The sequence below is a fragment of the Sesamum indicum genome, linkage group LG3 (assembly GCF_000512975.1).
Source record: "Sesamum indicum cultivar Zhongzhi No. 13 linkage group LG3, S_indicum_v1.0, whole genome shotgun sequence".
NCBI classification, from domain to species: Eukaryota; Viridiplantae; Streptophyta; class Magnoliopsida; order Lamiales; family Pedaliaceae; genus Sesamum; species Sesamum indicum.
In genome coordinates, this window is record NC_026147.1 from 21920550 (window position 1) to 21940222 (window position 19673).

Genomic DNA, 19673 nt, shown 5'->3' on the forward strand with positions numbered 1-19673 from the left:
AAGAGTATAAATATATATATATATATTATATGTCAATTTGGAAGAAGAAGAAAGAAGAAAATCCAGCACTTGGATGATTCAATTCCCTTCCCACCAAACCCACACAATCCGCTCTCTTTTTTCTTTCCTTTTTCACTCTTTTTCCACAGAGAGAATCAAAGGTTTTTCAACGGCTGTGATTAAAGAAAAAACATAAAGAAGAAAAAAGAGTCACAAAAACAAACAAAATGGGACCCCACATTTATGTTTTTGTCTTGGGAGTTGATAAAGGGGGTTGACCATCTCTCCACGCGTTGGACGGCGGTGATCGAACTTGTTCCATTTCTTGTGGGGTGGGGGCAGAATCTAGGCCGTTGGGCGTGATGGGACTCGGGTGGGGGTTTTGTTTCTATCGATGGGATCAAGATGATTCAAGAACCAGTGCAGGCGCTTCTGTACTGGAAAGGGCGTGATTGTGTTCTCCTTCATAGGTCACGATTAGCATTGTCGGGTCGTCCAATGCCCTCTCCACGTGCTTTCGGGCCGGGCACCCTCTCACGCTGCTGCATTTGTAATATCCCCTGATGTAGATTTATAAGCAAAACGTTATGAAATTCAATTTTGGACAAACATATGATGTAGATTTCATAATTTTCAATTTGGACTCATTACCAACTTTTTTCCGCCCAACAATTCTTTAATTTAATCAATTAAATTATTTTGCAGAATGAAATAAAATATGCGTTCTTCACAGTATGAATATAATATCATGGTTTAAATTTCATTAATATGTGAATATTTATGTATTTCAATTATAGTATTTAGTTAATTATAAATTATTACTACGAGTTGAAAAATTGATCATTTAATTAATTATTCATCATTATCAATTCCTTGGGATGTATTGAGTGATTATTAATACTTTCTAAAGTCAAGGGAAGGAATTTTAAAAATGATATTTTCATGATTTTAGTAGAAATATTGACATTGTCGAATTAATCTTAAATGATTTAAGGTTGCTTAAATTGCAGATTAAGAATTTAGTGGAGAATTAAATTAAGTAAAGGTAATTAAGAGAGGAGGTTACCTAGGATGAGGGGAACCCTTGATGGGCTTCTGACCATACTTTCTCCAAGAGTAGTCATCAGGTGGAATGTCAGCCATCTTCATGCTTATAGCTGGAACTCTTACTACTCTCTTCAACCTTGATTTCCTATTAATTACAATCAAAACGTAAGATCATTAGATGATTAATTCTTGATTTGGATTAATTAAGATTGTAATTATGTGTTCATATTTTTCTATCCTTTTTCCTAAGTACGACATGATTTCATCTTACGCTTTCTTGGAGTTGACTTTTTGTTTTCCGTACCTTTTCTTGGGACAATGGCAACGGGACGACCCGCTGCCACACTTGGCGGTGGCGTCATCCATGGAGCTGCACTTCCTCTTGAACGACGACGTGGACAGAGGTGGTCGGCCGGCGGAGGAAACCTGAGAGAGATTCGTGATCTGAAAACCCGACGACATCGATGGCTGCAGGCTCTCCGTGTCCCCGGTCAACGAAGACAAGAAAGAAGTCGCCGGCGAGGCGAAGTTTATGGTGGTTGATGACTCCTTCCGTTCGAGGGACCCGTTTTTCACCAGCTGTTGGTGGTGGTGGGGCACCGGCAGCGGCGGCAGCCGCTGGACTGGCGTGGGGCAATAAATTCTTGAACCGGGAGCAGTAGCACTATCCTCGGTTTTTGGAGGTTGGGTTGAAGGACCAGCTGATTCGATCTTCTGCTGTGGCGGAGTGGAATTGGAAACCGGGCCGCGGCGGAAGCGGGCGTGGCCGGTACGCGGGGTGCGGTCAAGTAGAGAAATAAACTTCTTGAATTTGTTGACGGCGACATCGGCCACCGCCTGGTAATCGGCTGTGGTGACTGGGTCAAGTTTAGGGGATGATTGTTCTGAGAAATTTTGTTGATGGGTGTGAGAGAGTAATCTGATAAGCTTCTCGACACTCTGAAGGCCGGCGGCAGCCGCTTCTTGGGCGGCGTTCTCTTCCATTTTAGACGTAAAACTATAGCCCGGCATCAACTCTACAGCCATTTTTCACAGACCATCCAACAAGAGAGAGAGAGAGAGAGAGAGTTGAGAAAAGGGGAAGCTGAAAGGAGGAGAGATGGTATAAAATAAGAAGGCAGAGAGAGAGAGAGAGAGAGAGTGTGTCAAATTGACGATGCTCTTTCTCTATCTTTAATGTATTTGTATTGTCGATTCTGACCTGCTTGCCGTCAAAGGCAATAGCCAATGATATCGCGGCACGTACACATGTAAGAGAGAGGAAAAGAACTGAGCAACGTATTGACCAACTTTAATTTATGGTGGTGGGGACGGGTTAACGGGTAAACCGGTGGTGGAATTGATGATGATGGGGTACAAAAGTCAAAAGGGTTGTAATTAGCCGTTGGATTAGAGAAAGGGTAAAATGGGGAAGTTAGGTTGGTGCCAGTGAGGTAGAGTTGACCTTTTAACAGCTTTAAATACAAAAGTCCATTTGGGGGGTTGAGGAGTTTGGTCCCACTTCCTTTGGCTTTACCGGTAACCGGTTGCTTTTCTTTTTTAATTTCAAACTCTTTTTTTTTTTGTTTTTTTAATTAACGTGTATGTTTTTCAAAGTTTGAAATTGAAGGCACAAAGGTACAAAGGGAGATGGGGGGGTGGGTTCACATGGGATTCTCTTCTTTGAAGAGAATGACTTTTCGTTTTGTTCTCACAATTTGAGGTTCTTTTGACTTACTTCCATCAACCACAATATGTATGTGTTGTTTGCCCTCTTTCATTATTTATGACGTGTATTCATCAATCATACCTAATGCATTCCTAGTCGTTGTTTCTTACTAGTCTTTTGTTTTTCTGTTTTAACAAAATAACCATCTTCCCTTTTAAATTAAATATTATTATAAATACTTTTAATATTTTTGTTAATTATCATAAAAAAATAGATATAAATTTAAGTAAGACTAACAAAATAGACTCATGGTTAGATGATGTTAAAATTATAGAGTATTTGTAATTTTTTAAATAATGATTGTGCATTTTTAATTATATCAAACATCAATAGAAGGTGGTTGTAATTTACATCTTTTTGCCATGCACGCATCCACTCATGTACACATCCAAAGTTTAAACCCCAAATTTTTATAAAGAGATTTTGAAGTTCAAATTAGTAGACTGTCTCTTTAGGAAGTTTGTTTGTTAATAGTGTCATCATGATACGAATTTAGGTTAGGCTGAATTTGGATGAATATTTGAAAATTTAAAAATAGAAATTGGAAAGAAAATTTCAACATAGAAATTGGAAAGTTTCAAACATTAGTTATGTGTAGAGGAATTTGGAATTGGATTTCTAGGATCAAGTTCCATAATATTAAAACATAAAAGAGAATAATTTTGAAGAAAACAAGGTGATTAATTCATTAGTGTTTTTGTAACTTAAAGCAACCTTAGTGGGAAGCACTATATGTACTTTTTAGGTTAGGAAGTTTGACTTAGTTTTATTCTTGACATTTGTTTAACCATTTTCTTGACAAATAAATATATTCGGATAATATTTAATATACGATACTTTAAAAACTACTCTCGTTGTTTAGATTCTCAAATTCAACAAATAAAATCAACGGCGTCCGAATGTTATAGCAAAAGTTTGAAAAATTATATAAGTTTGAACCAATTTCTTCTTCGTCTTAAAGCGAATTCTGAATGTTTATAATTATTTTATAATAAATGAATTACTGAAACACGTTCCGATTTTATAACCACGTTCAGATTTAAAGAAGAAAATGATAATTTCTTCAAAAAAAATCAATCCAAATACAACGTAAATATATATATATATATATATATATATAAATTACCAAAAAGATCCCCCAAAATAAGGGAAACATTGTTAGTTTGTATGAGAAAGAGAAAGTGGAAAATTATGTGGGTGTTGAAGAAGAGTTTGGTTGCCTTGATTACACTGCAACATTGGGAACATTATGTTGATGCTTTCTGGTACTTGTCTTGACTAGGAAGAATGAAGAGAAAAAAACAAGATGCATGATGCGTGTTTATGTGTGTATCCTAATGCTTTTCTGTTACGACTGAGCATGAGATGATCTTTGTTGACTCTTCATCCCAATTTTCAATTCAACTAAGTATACTGCATGCAAGACTCATACATTTGCTCTTTTATTCCTTTTATTTGACTTTTTTATTCTTCAACACAATTCCTTTTCTAAGACTCAATCTTATATTTCTAGAAGTTGTTGTAATACTTTTTTTTTTTTTCTTTCTCTTTTTTTATTTAAGGGTCACGATAATTTTGTGATTTTTTTAAGCGCATAAAAGGACAATAAGGTAAACATATTGAATTATATATGTGGTTGTAATATGGGTGGAAACCTATAGTTCCAATTCAATCCACCTAATTTTGGATTGGGCTGGGTTAATATTTCGTGAATCCATTATAATTTTATTTAAATAAATTTAAATAGATTATGAATTTTATATGAGTTCTAATGGGTCTTAAATGGATTTTTTATGTTTAATTTCCTAAATTATGGGTAAAATAGTCATTCATGATACTAGGAAAAAATATTACTATAACATATCATGGTAAATAATTTTTTTTTATCATGGTTAAATAAAATCAATATAGATTTTTTACTAAAAAAAAAGTTATTTGCCATGGCTTTTAATCATAGAAAATGTTTTAGCTACCCTCGTATATACCACGACCAACAACCACTGCATAGTTGTGATCAATGACTATTTGCTACGAGTATCTATTTTTAACTATGGTAATTAGCCATAATTAAATATTATATTTTTTGTAATGTATGTCATTCTTAATTATATTTTAAAATTGATGAAAGATATTCGTATAAATCATTCATTTGAATATGGGTTGTATTTTATTAAGTGTATTGACTTTTATTAAACTTATTGTCGTCGATCAAGTTGACTATATACCACCAACTAATTTTACATTTCTATTTCTTCATATTTCTTATGAGAAATAAATTTTTCCAAATATATTTATATTAATATTTTTTAAATTAATAAGGAATAGAAGGAAAGTGAAGAATTTTATAAAAATAGTCAAAACTTGTAATTCCATGTGATCATGCAAAGTTTTTAAAAAAAAATAAAATAAAAAAGTATACAATTATATTATAATTTTAATGAACACATCAAATATCAATATTTAATAATAATTTATAATAAACTATTATGTAAGATTAATATAAACAAATAACTATTATTATTACGGTTAAAAATATTCAAAATTCAATTTTCTACAAATAATTTATGAAAAAAATTAATTACACAACTATTTATCTCATGATTTATTTTGAAGAATATAGTATTTTGTATACATTATGAATTTTTTATTTTATAATGTAACAAATACATTTTTAATGTATATGGTTACTTTTCAGAAACAATGAAGAATAAATTTGGTCATGTTTTATTAAAATTATATTAGTAAATAATATTTTATATTTTAAAATATATTATGAATAAGAAAACTTATATATAAACTAACACATCATATTTCTAAAAAGCAGAAAGAAAGAAAGCAACAAAAAAAAATCAACTTAGGGATATTATTGGCATAATAATAAAATTGATTTGTGATGTCACAATCGCCATTTGTGAGATAAAAAAAATATTTTTTTATTATATAGTATAGATATAGATTAGTATAGAATATATATATATATATATATATATATCAAAACAAAAAATTATAGACACAAATTAAAGGAAATGTAAATATGAGTTGATTGGGGCAAGAGGCGTAGTTTATTAGTGAGAGAATAGGTGGGCAAGGCCCAGGCCTTGGTCGTCTGTTTTTGGGCCGGGCTCAACTTCCTCCTTAAAATTATTTACTATTAATTCCTCTACTTAGATTATTTAGTATTCATTATAGATCAAAATCAGAAAATTCTCTTTCTTGATTTTGGATTTCGCCATCATCATTTTCACACTCTACTTGTTTACTCATTATTTGAGGATCCATTTAAAAACCAATGGACTAATGCTGCTGGGTGGGCTACCCCTAAACAAATCAACCCATCAAAATTGACATGTTCCGCGGCCCACCCACGTTTCTTTCGGCTGTTCCTTTCTTGTTTTCCCGCTACCAGTCGCGCTGAATATAATAAATAATTATTTATTTTATAAATAATTAATACATAATATTTTATTAAAAAAATAAAATTAATTTAAAAATATTTGCAACACAATAAAAAAATTAATGTTGCAATTTATAAACTATCGTTTGTGAGTGAAAATAAGTCTTTGTTCTGTATTAGTATTGATAATCAAAGTAAAAAGTTCCATTTAAAAAATAGAAGATTTCCTTTATTATTAAATAATTAAGGGTTGAAAATTATAGTGAATTAATCCTGTCAACTGCTGTTAAAAACATTCGATGCAAAAATTTAATTTTTAACCATTAATATTTATTTTGATTTTTACCTATAAGAAAAATATATTATTATAGTTCTTAACCATGGCCAAATCATTTGATATTATTTTAACTATAGTTATTATTTTCGTCTCGCCTGTTGAAATAATAACAAATAGCCCTTACCTATCAATAATTAAGTATTATTTATCATCATTTTTATTTTTTACCATGACGAATTTAGTTATAATTTCTTCTTGTATAATAGAAAGAAATAAATACTTGACTTGATTTTTTTGTTTTTGTCAAATACTTAAATTTTAATTTATTCGCATTTTTTAAAACATTAGTGTTTTTTTTTTGTTTTTTTGGTTGACTTACTAAAAATTGTCGCTAAAATTGGTAAGTACCCAAACAAACTTTCCGAAAAAGACTGTAAATCTAAATTTGTTAAATCAATCCGAAAAGGACTTGGGCGGACAAGTACTGGATGTAAGAAGGGGCATTACTCTCCGTCTGAACTTGGGTCAGTCCCCCCATCTATTTTAACTACTTCGCTCGTCCTGTCTCCTCATAGACAAAACCATGCTTACGTACTATGTCCGTATCTGTATATGTTGAATCAGTAATGATATGACAGGGTAAAATACCCTCCTTGTCCTCAATTAGTGAAAAAGTCTCAAATGAGGGTTAGGATTTCTATCATTATGTTTGTATTTGTGTTTTAGTTATTTTGTTTTGTGTTTTGAAAATAGAGAGAGAAAAATAGAGATAAGTGAGTGTGTGTTAAAAATAGATGATATGTTTGAATTTGTATTTTGGGAAAATTTAAAATATTTTAAAATAAGTGGTGTAGGTTTGATGTTGGGATTTGGGAGACAAAAATCACTAATTCATTGTCAAATTATATATTTATATATATAAATATTTTATGTTTAATGTTGTACTTTTGGAAGATAAAAATTACTATTTATTGTTAAATCATGTCTGTTTTATATTATGTATATATATTATATATAGAAAGTTGAAAAACAAAAAATACGCAGAGAATGTGTAAAAACACAAAAACAAACATTGGGTGTGTTTTATCTTGTCTCGAAAAATGCAAAGTAACAAATCCAAACAAAGCCTATATGTTTATGCAGGTCGGGTCGATTTTTGATTTGATGAGGATCTTAAAATTTAGGTTAAATACGTGGCATAATTTGAGAGCCTTAAGGTGTCGATCGTATAATAGGAGATACCTCCAAATAGTCCTATATTAATTGCTCAAGCAAATCCATCACCTCTAACAATATTTTTGAATTTTAGGCTTATTTCCTTTGAGCCCGAGGATTCAGTGCTCGATTTTATCAAGTAGACTATGATCTTACTCACTATTTGGAGTCATAAAGATAAACAAAAGATTAAGTAATAAAACATTATATTTCATCGTCAAATTCTGCAATTTTTCAATTGAATATTATGGATTGGAACCTCATTGAAAATATAAAACTCACTATTTTATACGAGCATGTGTTATGACATATTCAATATAAAACTCACTATTTTATACGAGCATGTTATGCCATCACATTATGATTGATCCAATAAAGACTAATTATGATACTACCCTATTGGTGAGAATGCAGTTACCAAGGTGAACAATCAATATTAGTGAAAAAAATAACTAATAGCGGTCAATTTCTCACAATTAAGAAGATAGCTAGTAGCTCCAGCAAATAACTTGAAAATTGAATCGAAACAACTGTTACTTCCTATGCCTACCTCATCTATGCAGTTTATATATTTTTATTTTTTCTTTCCTTCCCAAAAAGATAATATATTTTAATAAAATTTCAATGTTTTGACAGCTAGAGAAAGGTTGAAATGCGTATGGCCACAGCCTCACAAACACCTTCAAGTGATGAGAATCCAGAGCTGATAAGAAGAAGATCATCAAGTTGCCTGCCACACTTCCTCTCATTACTGCAATATTTATATATTATTATTGGATAATATATATAAGAAAAGAAAAGAGATCTCAATTTATTTATTTTTATAAAATTTGGAAACTGGAGATCCACTTGTGTCTGAACACACACACACACACACTGTCCTTGGAATCTTCTCCTTGATTTTTTGTTCACTTCAAGTTGAAGAATAAATAAATAAAAGAAAATCTATATTTGAAAAGGACCATGCAGGGGCATAATTGTCTTTCTAAGATGTTAATTAGGACGAAAGTCACATGTGGGTTATCTTAACTCTTAAGCATTGCATCTTCAAGAATTGTTGTTTGACCCTAAGACCACAGGTTTGCTTTAATTTGCAAAGTAAGCTTACTCTGAAAAAATTAAGATGCTCGTTTGTCATATGTGAAGACTACAGGGAACTCCGCAATAACTTTTATTTTTGTGATGTAAATAAATTATAGGAGAAGTTATAGTCACTTCTTTTTAGATTTGATATAATTATAAATATTTTATCGTTGTTTGATAAATTTTAAAGTAATACCTCCTGATTTTAACATCCGTCTAATAACGAGCCTTTTTCATTAGCCTCATTTAACTTTTATTCAATTTTTGTGGTGAACTGATCAAAATATTTTTTTGAATTATAAATTATAATTTTATATTATTTTTAGAAATTTTTAAAAATATTTTTATGAACTAATATTTTCTATAGATTATTTATTTTATCCATCCTCAATTTTCTTTTTTTTTTTTACAAAAAAAATCAATAAGAGTAAAGATAATAATGATCACCTCATCGTCCACTAGACTTATTTATTTAAAAAATTCAAACAAAAAATTAACAAAAATAATGTAATTTTAAGGGGTATAACATATTTAATGCAAGTCGTCATTGTCAATAATGACTTGCAATTTTTTTTAATTATTTAGGTAGAAGTCGTCAATGCCACATCGACTTCAACTTTTTTTTTTTTTCAAATTTTTATTATATTATTCTTTACTTATTTATTTAATTAATAATTATAAATTTAAATATTTTATTAATTATAATTCATACTAAATTTTAAAATTTTATTAATTAAAAAAACACAATCAACTATTATAAATATTACGAGAAATACAAATATTAAAAATAGTTGCCCCTCCCACAATTGCACAAATGACATTGGCACTAAGATATTATAATTTCTTCACTCATATGTTGTGTTGGCTCGTTTTTGGTTTTATTATGATCACTGGTATTAATATGCAACCAACTTGATAATATCGTAGAATTGGACTCCGTATAATCATCATATGCAATAAATGATATAAATAGAATTGTTGAGTTGTTATATCTTGGTGTATATATTTTACGGCTTCTAATTCTGCAAATTGCGCCAGTTCCAATTTTAATTTACCAGCTACTTGTTTCATGGCTTTAATTTGAGTTGCAGACCCTACTCTGGAAATGGAGATACCCACATTAATAGCAGGTCTGATTCCAGCATTGAATAGATCGGCAGATAAAAATATCTGCCCATCAGTAATGGAAATTACATTAGTAGGAATATAAGCCGAAACATCTCCTGATTGAGTTTCAACTATTGGTAAGGCGGTCATACTTCCTTCACCTAAACTAGAACTTAATTTAGCGGCTCTTTCCAAAAGGCGTGAATGAAAATAAAAAACATCCCCTGGATAATTAGCCTACATGGTCACATTCAATTGTGTAGAGTATTAAGATAGTTAATTATTAATTAACAAAAAATAATATATCGTAATTCTAGAGTTTCAATTTCTCAATATTTTTTATAATAATTGGCTAGTAAACTACAACTGAAACATGCAAAATGTGTTGTGGAAGACATTTTGTTACTACTTAAATTTAGAAAATTAAAAGAAGAAGCATTCTAGGCTTTAAAGCTATGATAAAAATATTATAATTTTATGATAACAACGCACTTAATGTGAATCTTTATATAATTATTGCTTTAATAACACTATTGTCTAGATGTGTGTTGATTTATTATGTATATATTATAAAGAATATGAGAAATATTTATTAATTAGTCTCGCCTCATTTAAATTATTGTATAGACGTGTACAGTGGTTGTGCATATTCATTTAGATATATATATCATAGAGCGTATATAATTCGATAAATCAAACGAATCAAATTGGTACAGAAAAAATTTGGTATGTATAAAATATTCAATTTGGCCCGATTTATATTATTTTCATAAGACTATCAAATTTCAGACAAGAACAATTTGAACTAACATATTCATCTACTAAAAACTTAGGTATTTTCCATTGCACATGGAATCTTTTCACATACTCTCCCCATAATGAGATTAAAATTATAATGAATGCATCGATTAGATAATAAAATGTATGAAGTTGGTCCATTGTGCCAGAAACAGAGAATGCGTGTAGAACATTACAAAAAGTGACGCAACTAATTTCAATCTAATCCGTTGCTTAGATCCATGAACGTGGCCTACTTGGTCGAAATTTCTGACCTTAATAAGAAGCTAATACAAGGAAGCCTAAAGTCGCATCACCATCATTAATTAAAACAAAGAGTATCTTCTGTCAGAATTAAAATATCTCGTGTAATCGTTTTAACGATTTTTTTAAAAGTGAAGAACGTTTATGCGATGTGACCTTTTGTTAAAATTTGGCCGTCGAATGTCAGATCGATGGATCTTCTGTGATTAGCTGTTGCTGTCATATTAGACATTGTCTTTGTCAACTCCATCTATGACTAAATAATATGCTATTACTTATTAAAAAATATATATATTATATTTCTCGCTTTCTATCTTGTTTGCTTGAGAAGCTCATCAAGAGTATACAATTTGGTTTTCTACCAAAGATTTAAATGCTGTTTATTTATGGTAATTAATCATAAATGAAGATAGTGAGTTCATTGTGTGTGTGTGTGGGGGGGGGGGGGGTGGGGGGGAGAAAAGATTTCCAAAATCGTTGGAATTGAATCGTTTCATGATTCATTTTTTAAATTATAATTTTAAATTTAAAGTAAAATTGCATCATACTATTGATTCGATTTTAATTTAGAACTTAAAAAATCACAAAAAAATTATTTTATGATTATCTCAATTTTTCAATCAAAAAATTTTTTTTTATAATAGTCTAAATACCAAATGATATAAGATGTAGTTCATGCTTTCATATAATAAATAATTATTAATACATTAAAATATTTTATAGATAAATAAATATATAAACTAACACATCACATGTCTCAAAAAAAAGATAATAATAATATCTTCTAGTATTAGGAACACAAAAAAAGTAATGTAGTTGTGTTACAAATTATCATTTATAAGTAAAAGATGACTTCTCTTTTTATATTAATATATATATATATATATATATATTAAATTGAAAATAGAAAAGCAATTCATCCTTTAAATTGGACAGGAAAGTAATATTACGATAAAATGATCTAAAAATATTATAGTAGGACAAAATTTTATAAATACTAATATATAAAAAAAAAAGATCATTTACACTCATAAATGGTGGTTAATAATACTGTCGCATTAATTTTTTTTGAAGTAAAAACTGCATTTTAACTGATAAGATAACTAATTTATTCAATTTTATAAATTTTACATTAATTGATAAATTATTTTTTTAATGTAAAGTATTAATTTATATTTTATCTTACTTATAATAATACATAAGAATAACATGCCACAACCACTAGTGTTTAAAAAGACGAACACGTTGCCTTATGTTTGATGGTTGTGAGGAATAAGAAAAGAACTAAGGTCCACTCATTATTGGGACCGTTTATGTGTTGATGAATATTCATAGGGTCCGTGTTCGGTACAACCGTATACAAAATCTGTTCAACTCAAAATTTGGTATGCTAAAATCATGTGTTGATCAAATTAAATTTTTTGATTTGATATATAACTAAAATTTTTGATTTGATTCAATTTAATAATCAAATGAATGGAATTTTAGGGGAAAAAAATCCTTAAACTCAAGACTTCAATTTAAAATTAAAATCAAATACAATTCCAATATATATATATATATACATACATAAAAGCAATTAAAACGAATAAAACATCCAACACAAAAACTCAATCATCTATATATGCTTCATTGTTTATGTCTTTTACACTTTATAAGAGATTAGGGCCCTTAAAAGTGTCAAACAGGTCTGACACTTCTTTCACTTATATATATATATATATGTATGTATAAACGGTATTTTATATAAGTGTATATGTGTGAAAAAACAATTCAATATTCAATTCAATTTGGTTAATTGATAACCAAAACATAAATCAAATTGGATATGAATTTTTTTATAAAAAATCATATCGAAAATTGATTTGAAAGTTCAATTTTGGCACTGCTCAATCGATTTACAGAAATAGGTTAATCTATTGAGGCATGAGTTGGTGAAAATATAGAGAGTCCTAATTTTAAGTATAGATGGTTCTATGTATTGTTACAAATTATTAATTAAACGTCACTATCAATGAAGTGCACGTAATATTGCAAATGGTGTAAAGATTAGAAGCAACTACAAGTTAATAGCTCAAACAATTAATTGATACATCATGCATACAAGTTAATGTTATACTTAATTAATGGTTAAATGGAGGGAGTAGAGCCAACCACGCCTAATTTAATTAGCAAAGTTGAGACCATATGACTAGAAAATTATGATTTCGAGTTTCACTAATATGCGAATATTAGTCTATTTTAATGGTAATTTTTAATCTATTCTAATAGGAATTATTAATCACTTATATTATATATTTAATATTAATAATTCATGTCTATTGATTATTAATAACTGAAATTTATGATGTCATTGTACTGATTCATTCGAAACAATAAAAATAAAAATAATTGAGAGAGTAGAAGGGTCTCAACCCAAAAATTAAAAAAGTATCTGAGGTCATGGTGCAAATTGCAGGAAATCTATGGATTTCAGTGCAAATAGCCAACCACATCAACAGCGTTGTTTTGGGGGAGCTTAATAAAATTAGGGTTAGGGGCTTGGCCGCTGCCTCGTAGTCATGGGCCTCACCTACCTTGAACTTGCTCTAAACCCACGATTATTATTTTAAAGAATAATTATATTTGTATTCCTTAATTTATGATTTATTTATATTTTTTTTTGTATTTTAAATAATTATATAAATTATTCATTACAGTCAAAAAGTAAGAATAATTTATGTAATAATATTGATATTTTTAGGGTATATGTATAATTTTCTAAAAACGAGGATAGTTTGTATAAACAATATTGATATTTTTTATGAATGTATACATAATTTTTTAAAAATTATGAATAATTTATATAAATAAACCTTTCTTAAAAATGTAATTGTCCCGTATTTTAATACTGTTATAATTATTTGCAACTTTTCTTAATAATTTTTTGAATTAAAAATAAATTAGTAGGCCAGCATTTGTCGTAGTCTCCAGTTGTCACTTTCCATAGCAACTTTCTACACTTCATTATAAATCTGGAAAAAAAAAATGTTACCATACATAATTTATTAACACGCATTTCCTGCGCGAATAAATTAGATTTTCTCAATCCAAATATATATATATATATATATATACCAAATAACGTACATCTTAAGTACTTGACTTATTTTTTTAATTAATTATTTTTTAATGAGTAATTAAATTTTTATTATTAAATTGTAGTTGATTGACTAATCACAGTGTTAAATGGGGTATTATTTTGATGAAAAGAAGGAATTTATTTCTCTTGGGGGAAAAAGTCGGTTAAAGAAGTTAGTAAAGTAAAAGGCGACTATGCCATCAATGATAGCGAAGTAGGAGATAGTGCGACGCAGCCGTTTTAAATAGCTACCAAAAAATTTTAAAAGTTTGTCTGAAAAATAGTCAGATTTAGTATGAACCAAATTTTGAATGTATCAAATAATATAAATTACACTGTGTAAATATAATAAATTAATATAATTGATTGATTTTCTGGTATTTTTATATTTCTTTTATCTATACTAATATAAAAAGAAAAGTCCTTCAACTCACAAACGACGGTTCATAACCTTGCCGTACCAATTTCTTGTGAAATAAAAAATGCATTCATACAAAATAACTAACTTATTTATTTTTTCAAAATTTACATTAATTGATAACTTATTATTTTTTTTCTTTATTTTATCAATCTAATGTAACTTGTTTAACAACGTGGTCGACTTTCCTCCCCTGACTTAATAAATATTCAAAACAGGAAAATGTAAAAAAGAAAAAAAGAATAACGATTCTTGCTCTTCAATCATATTTTATTTTATTTTTTCAAATTTGCGCAAAGGTGGCCATCTGATTTTCTAGTTTTTTAGTTAGTTAATTTATCTAACAAATAATCTTTTTCATATCCTATGATGGTTTGTTTGATCTGATTTCTTAATTTTAATTGTAATAATGACTATTTGACCAGATATGAATGATTTAAGAAAATAAGAGAATCATCTCGAATCCTAATAATAAGTAAGTCAAGATCTGAAATTTAAATTACAAAATAGAGTAACTTGTGATACTTTCTTTATTAATTTGTATAAATAAAATATCCATTCGCAATTATGTGCAGTAAATAAATAAAAATTATCCGCAAAGGCGTTCCATTAAATTATACTCCAAATACTTTTCTTGCACAAATAAAAAAGTCTTATTTTAAAGAAAATTATACATTAATTACATAATAAATACAATACACCCATCAAAAATTTTAGGCTAAAATTACTCCCCAGCAAGAACAAGATCCTCACGAAAATGTAGGAAACATTTTTTATGGTAAAAACCCAAAAAAAGGATAAGTGTATAAGCCACATGCAATCACTAGATTTTCGCCAAGAAAAATTGAGAAATGTGTAGGGCAGAGTACCCAAAATTTTTACCGGACAGTAATTTTGTTGGGATAAACCGCAGGACACCCCTTTTTCACCTCCTAAATTTCTGCCCAAACTTTATGGAATTTTTCTACATTCTTCATTTTTTGGTTGGCCAAACCAAACACACCCCTCCAACTTAGGATTAGATATATGTTGGAAATCGTATTTCAAATTCCTACTTCATTCAACCTACATATATTATATGTATAAGAGTAATATTATATATTTCATTTAATAATTTTTTTTATATATAATATGTATATATGTTAAATAAAATATAATTCACAATAAAAAATTCAATCCGCTCCAACTTGGCTGCCTCAATTTTCAGTCTCAACCTATCACATCTCATCCACATGCCCCCACCCCACCCCACCCACTTCCTTTTATTTTCACTAATAATTACCCCATAAATTCATGTATTAAAAATACAACATCTAAAAGAATCCCAAACATCAAGGGAAACGATTCATTATTAATTTCCCATAGTGTCCCTCCATTCTGCCTTTATAGTTTCCCTCTACCACCCCACTTTTTTCCATTCCTTCTTACCCCAAAAGAATCAGAACCATGGCGACAAACTCTCCATCTTTGTTTGCGCTGTCTCTTTTTCTCTCTTTGTTCCTCGCCACATCATGGGCTTCCGATATGTCCATCATAACATACGACGAGAACAACCACCTCGCCGGGCCGGGCCTGCGGTCCCACGACGAGGTCATGTCCATGTACGAGTCGTGGCTGATGAAGCACGGCAAGTCCTACAATGCTCTCGGCGAGAAAGAGAGGAGGTTCGAGATTTTTAAGGATAACTTGAGGTACATAGACGAGCAGAACGCCTTGGGTGGCCGGACATACAAGCTCGGTCTTAATCGCTTCGCCGATTTGACCAACGAGGAGTACCGGAAGACGTTTCTCGGCGCCAGACCCGACGGCAAACGCCGCTTGACCAGCACGAAGAGCGATCGCTATGCGCCCAAGGTCGGGGAGAGCTTGCCAGATTCCATCGACTGGAGAGCCAAAGGCGCTGTTGCTCCCGTTAAAGATCAAGGCAGCTGCGGTAACCATTTTTCTTCCCTTTTTCATTTTTATTTGAACCTGTACAAATATACATTTATATTGTTTTGACAATTATAGTTGCGACGACTTTAAATTTTGGGCTAATTACAGCGATTTCACGACGATCTCATGTTCATGTGATTGACGGCTATATTATTTCTACTTTATCGTTACATTTTATTATAAATATTATATTTAAAATAATAAATGGAACATCATTGATTGGTGTGCGGCTATTATGGTAAATGACAGCTGGTTCGCGATTACTTTACCTAAAAATTGTTCTTCTAATTATTTAAAATGGAACATGATTGGGGTGCCACTTTCTCCAAGTGTTGATTAATGACATGTTGACAAATAAATATTATTAGTGCTCTATTAGATGGACGTTTTCCACACAATAATTAAGTGTAAATTGACAGCGAAACTGATTTAGAAAAAGCGCTAATTTCTTTTTATAATCTTTTTTTTTTCCCTTTTTCTTGTTGAGACAAAAATTGAAATTGTTTGACCATTTCTTGCAAGTTTAATGTTTGTTGGTAACTTCATATTACAATTGTTTAGTCAAAGGTTTGGTTTTTACCATTACTTAACAAGTCTTGGAGTTTGGTTATATCCAGCACTTATGTTTACTCAAAAATAAGAAAATGGAAAATTTAGAGGTAATTGTTTTATTGATTTTGAGAGCAGATTTAGGGGTGAAGAATTTGCTTATAAGAAAAATTCTTATTCAAATCATATGTATTCAAATCAAATAAATTACGTAGCAAATATATCGCTTTTTATAAATTATATATTAATTATACAACAAATGTAATACACACACAATATCCGTGTGATTTGTTAAAATTTCCTCTTGTTATAATTATCTGCTTAAGATATTTGTTGTTTAGAGAGCATTGGTGGCGCCCACCTACCACCACTTATCATACATAAAGTCTTTGTTTTTGTGGGTGTTGTGGTACATTGGCTCCACCCCATTTAATAAAGGCCTCGACAATGTTCCCTCTATTCAGTATATATATAATAAGTTTCCTTTATTGATAATATGTATTGAATTATTATATTAGTAGGTGAACTCATTGAACTATTGTAACAATTAGGCAGATGAGTTTTTGGCTCTAGCGTATCTTCAAAAAATCTTGACAATGATATCGATCCTAGCTAAATGATGATTTCCTTTTATTTATTTATTTATTTTTTATGGTAAAGAAAGTCGGTTATAATTCTGGGTTTCAATCAGGAAAGTAGAATTGAAAATGGGTCATACCTGATACCATGTCATCATTGGTGTCGGCTTGGCTTGAATAAAAATGCGAAGATTGCTTTATTATTTTGTGATTTCCTTGACATTCAGGGGTTTCATGATTTTTTACTTGTACTATATACGGGCTCCATGTCGGGTGTGTTGCTGAAATGTTGGAATCAAGAATCTTAATTATTATTGTATTACTGAATTATTTGAACTTTTGAAGGGAGTTGCTGGGCGTTCTCTACGATTGCTGCTGTTGAAGGTATAAACCAGATAGTTACTGGGAACTTGACCTCACTTTCCGAGCAAGAGCTGGTGGATTGTGATACTTCCTATAATCAAGGGTGCAATGGGGGTCTCATGGACTATGCTTTCGAGTTCATTATCAAAAATGGTGGCATTGATTCCGAGGAAGATTATCCTTACAAAGCCAGGGATGGCAGATGTGACCAATTCAGGGTTAGTTTGTTTGGTTTCTTTCTTGGAAATTCTTAATACACTTGTTTTATCAAAACGAAAGATGGGATATAACAATTTCCCCTGCTATAATATGCAGAAAAATGCTAAAGTTGTATCGATCGATGGTTACGAAGACGTACCTGAGAACAATGAAAAGGCACTGCAGAAGGCGGTTGCTAATCAACCTGTCAGTGTTGCCATTGAAGCCGGTGGGAGGGACTTCCAACTCTATGAATCAGTAAGTTTCTGCCACAATAACGTGTTGGTGTTCCTGGAAGTTTGATGTTGCTGTGGTTGTGGAACTTAATTCGTTTTCGAGTCGCTTGGTTAGTCCTCTTGTCAGTGTATCTTATGAATCTGTTATTGTATTTGCGATTCTCCACAGGGTATATTCACAGGGAAGTGTGGAACTTCCTTGGACCACGGGGTGGCTGCTGTTGGGTATGGCAGCGAAAACGGTAAGGACTATTGGATTGTGAGGAACTCCTGGGGTTCAAGTTGGGGGGAGAAGGGCTACATTCGGATGCAGCGTAATGTGGAAGTGAGAACGGGTCTATGTGGAATTGCTGTAGAGCCCTCTTACCCAACCAAGACAGGCGCAAATCCTCCTAACCCTGGTCCGTCTCCTCCATCTCCTGTCACACCACCCTCTGTTTGTGATGACTACTACGAATGCCCTGAGAGCACCACCTGCTGCTGCGTTTATGAATATTCTGGCTACTGCTTTGCATGGGGATGCTGCCCACTCGAGGGTGCCACTTGCTGCGAAGACCACTACAGTTGCTGTCCGCATGAGTACCCCGTGTGCCACATTCAGTCTGGAACTTGCTCAATTGTGAGTAACCTTAAATCCTATCTATGGTTTTTACAAGGTACATTTTCCATTCTTGCTTATGAAATGACATTGTTAATGTGGTGCAGAGCAAGGACAATCCGCTTGGAGTGAAGGCAATGAAACGCATTCTTGCCAAACCAGTTGGGACGTTTGGCAAAGAAGGCAGGAAGAGCAGCTCTTGAGAAACTCTCTGAAGTCTGACCCGGCAGGTGAGGAGGTTCCTGGAACTCAGATCATAGGGGGAGGAACTAGATGATGTTTTCAGGTACCGTGTTTCCGAAACTTCATCTGCTGCTGAGGTGAAATCGTCGGTTTTAAGAAGAAGCTGATTTGTACATGATTTATTGTCTGTGTTTCTCTGCCTTTGAATCCGAACAACTGAAACAGGTCCTTGTTCTACAGTTTCTGATTAGTTCCTGTACAGTTCCATTTTCTTTATGATTAAGAAGTGGCTGCTTTGGTAATAAGCAGCTCATATCCATAATTGTGTTTGTACTCCAATTTGTACTTGATTCATATATGGGGAAGACCCTTTTCTATTTGGAATACCTCATTTCAATTTCTTTTATCATATGCTCCACAAAAATGTCCAAAATGACATCAATGCCAAATTCTTGATACACACAAAGGAAGCGGAAGCTTCTCCCAAGTTTATACATTTCGTAATCACATAAAATACGCATCCGATAATGTAATACTATGTATTTCTAATTTATTGTCCTCATAATCCCAGCTTTACACTAATTGCACATCACACTTGTAGTAATATTGAGATGAAACAATG

General features: G+C 31.2%; 2 protein-coding genes across 2 annotated transcripts; one reads left to right on the forward strand and one right to left on the reverse strand.

The window, feature by feature from the left end:
- Positions 1-2194, reverse strand: LOC105159143 (probable WRKY transcription factor 7). Its single transcript, XM_011076101.2, has 3 exons — positions 1352-2194; positions 1067-1192; positions 1-560 (listed from the first exon to the last, which is right to left on the reverse strand). Exons 1-3 carry the CDS (start codon positions 2071-2073, stop codon positions 401-403), a joined length of 1008 nt encoding a protein of 335 aa, XP_011074403.1. The 5' UTR covers positions 2074-2194; the 3' UTR covers positions 1-400.
- LOC105159144 (low-temperature-induced cysteine proteinase) lies at positions 15767-19442 on the forward strand. Its single transcript, XM_011076102.2, has 5 exons — positions 15767-16344; positions 17819-18054; positions 18152-18292; positions 18440-18889; positions 18976-19442. Exons 1-5 carry the CDS (start codon positions 15858-15860, stop codon positions 19069-19071), a joined length of 1410 nt encoding a protein of 469 aa, XP_011074404.1. The 5' UTR covers positions 15767-15857; the 3' UTR covers positions 19072-19442.

What these genes read in the sequence shown, in the direction of transcription:
- LOC105159144 (XM_011076102.2), top strand. Translation starts at nt 15,858, where the DNA reads ATGGCGACAAACTCTCCATCTTTGTTTGCGCTGTCTCTTTTTCTCTCT. An exon ending in GCAGATGTGACCAATTCAGG is followed by an intron (nt 18,055 to 18,151) that starts GTTAGTTTGTTT and finishes TATAATATGCAG; the next exon opens with AAAAATGCTAAAGTTGTATC. An exon ending in AGTCTGGAACTTGCTCAATT is followed by an intron (nt 18,890 to 18,975) that starts GTGAGTAACCTT and finishes AATGTGGTGCAG; the next exon opens with AGCAAGGACAATCCGCTTGG.
- LOC105159143 (XM_011076101.2), bottom strand. Translation starts at nt 2,073, where the DNA reads ATGGCTGTAGAGTTGATGCCGGGCTATAGTTTTACGTCTAAAATGGAA. An exon ending in TGCCATTGTCCCAAGAAAAG is followed by an intron (nt 1,193 to 1,351) that starts GTACGGAAAACA and finishes TGTAATTAATAG; the next exon opens with GAAATCAAGGTTGAAGAGAG. An exon ending in AAGGGTTCCCCTCATCCTAG is followed by an intron (nt 561 to 1,066) that starts GTAACCTCCTCT and finishes AATCTACATCAG; the next exon opens with GGGATATTACAAATGCAGCA.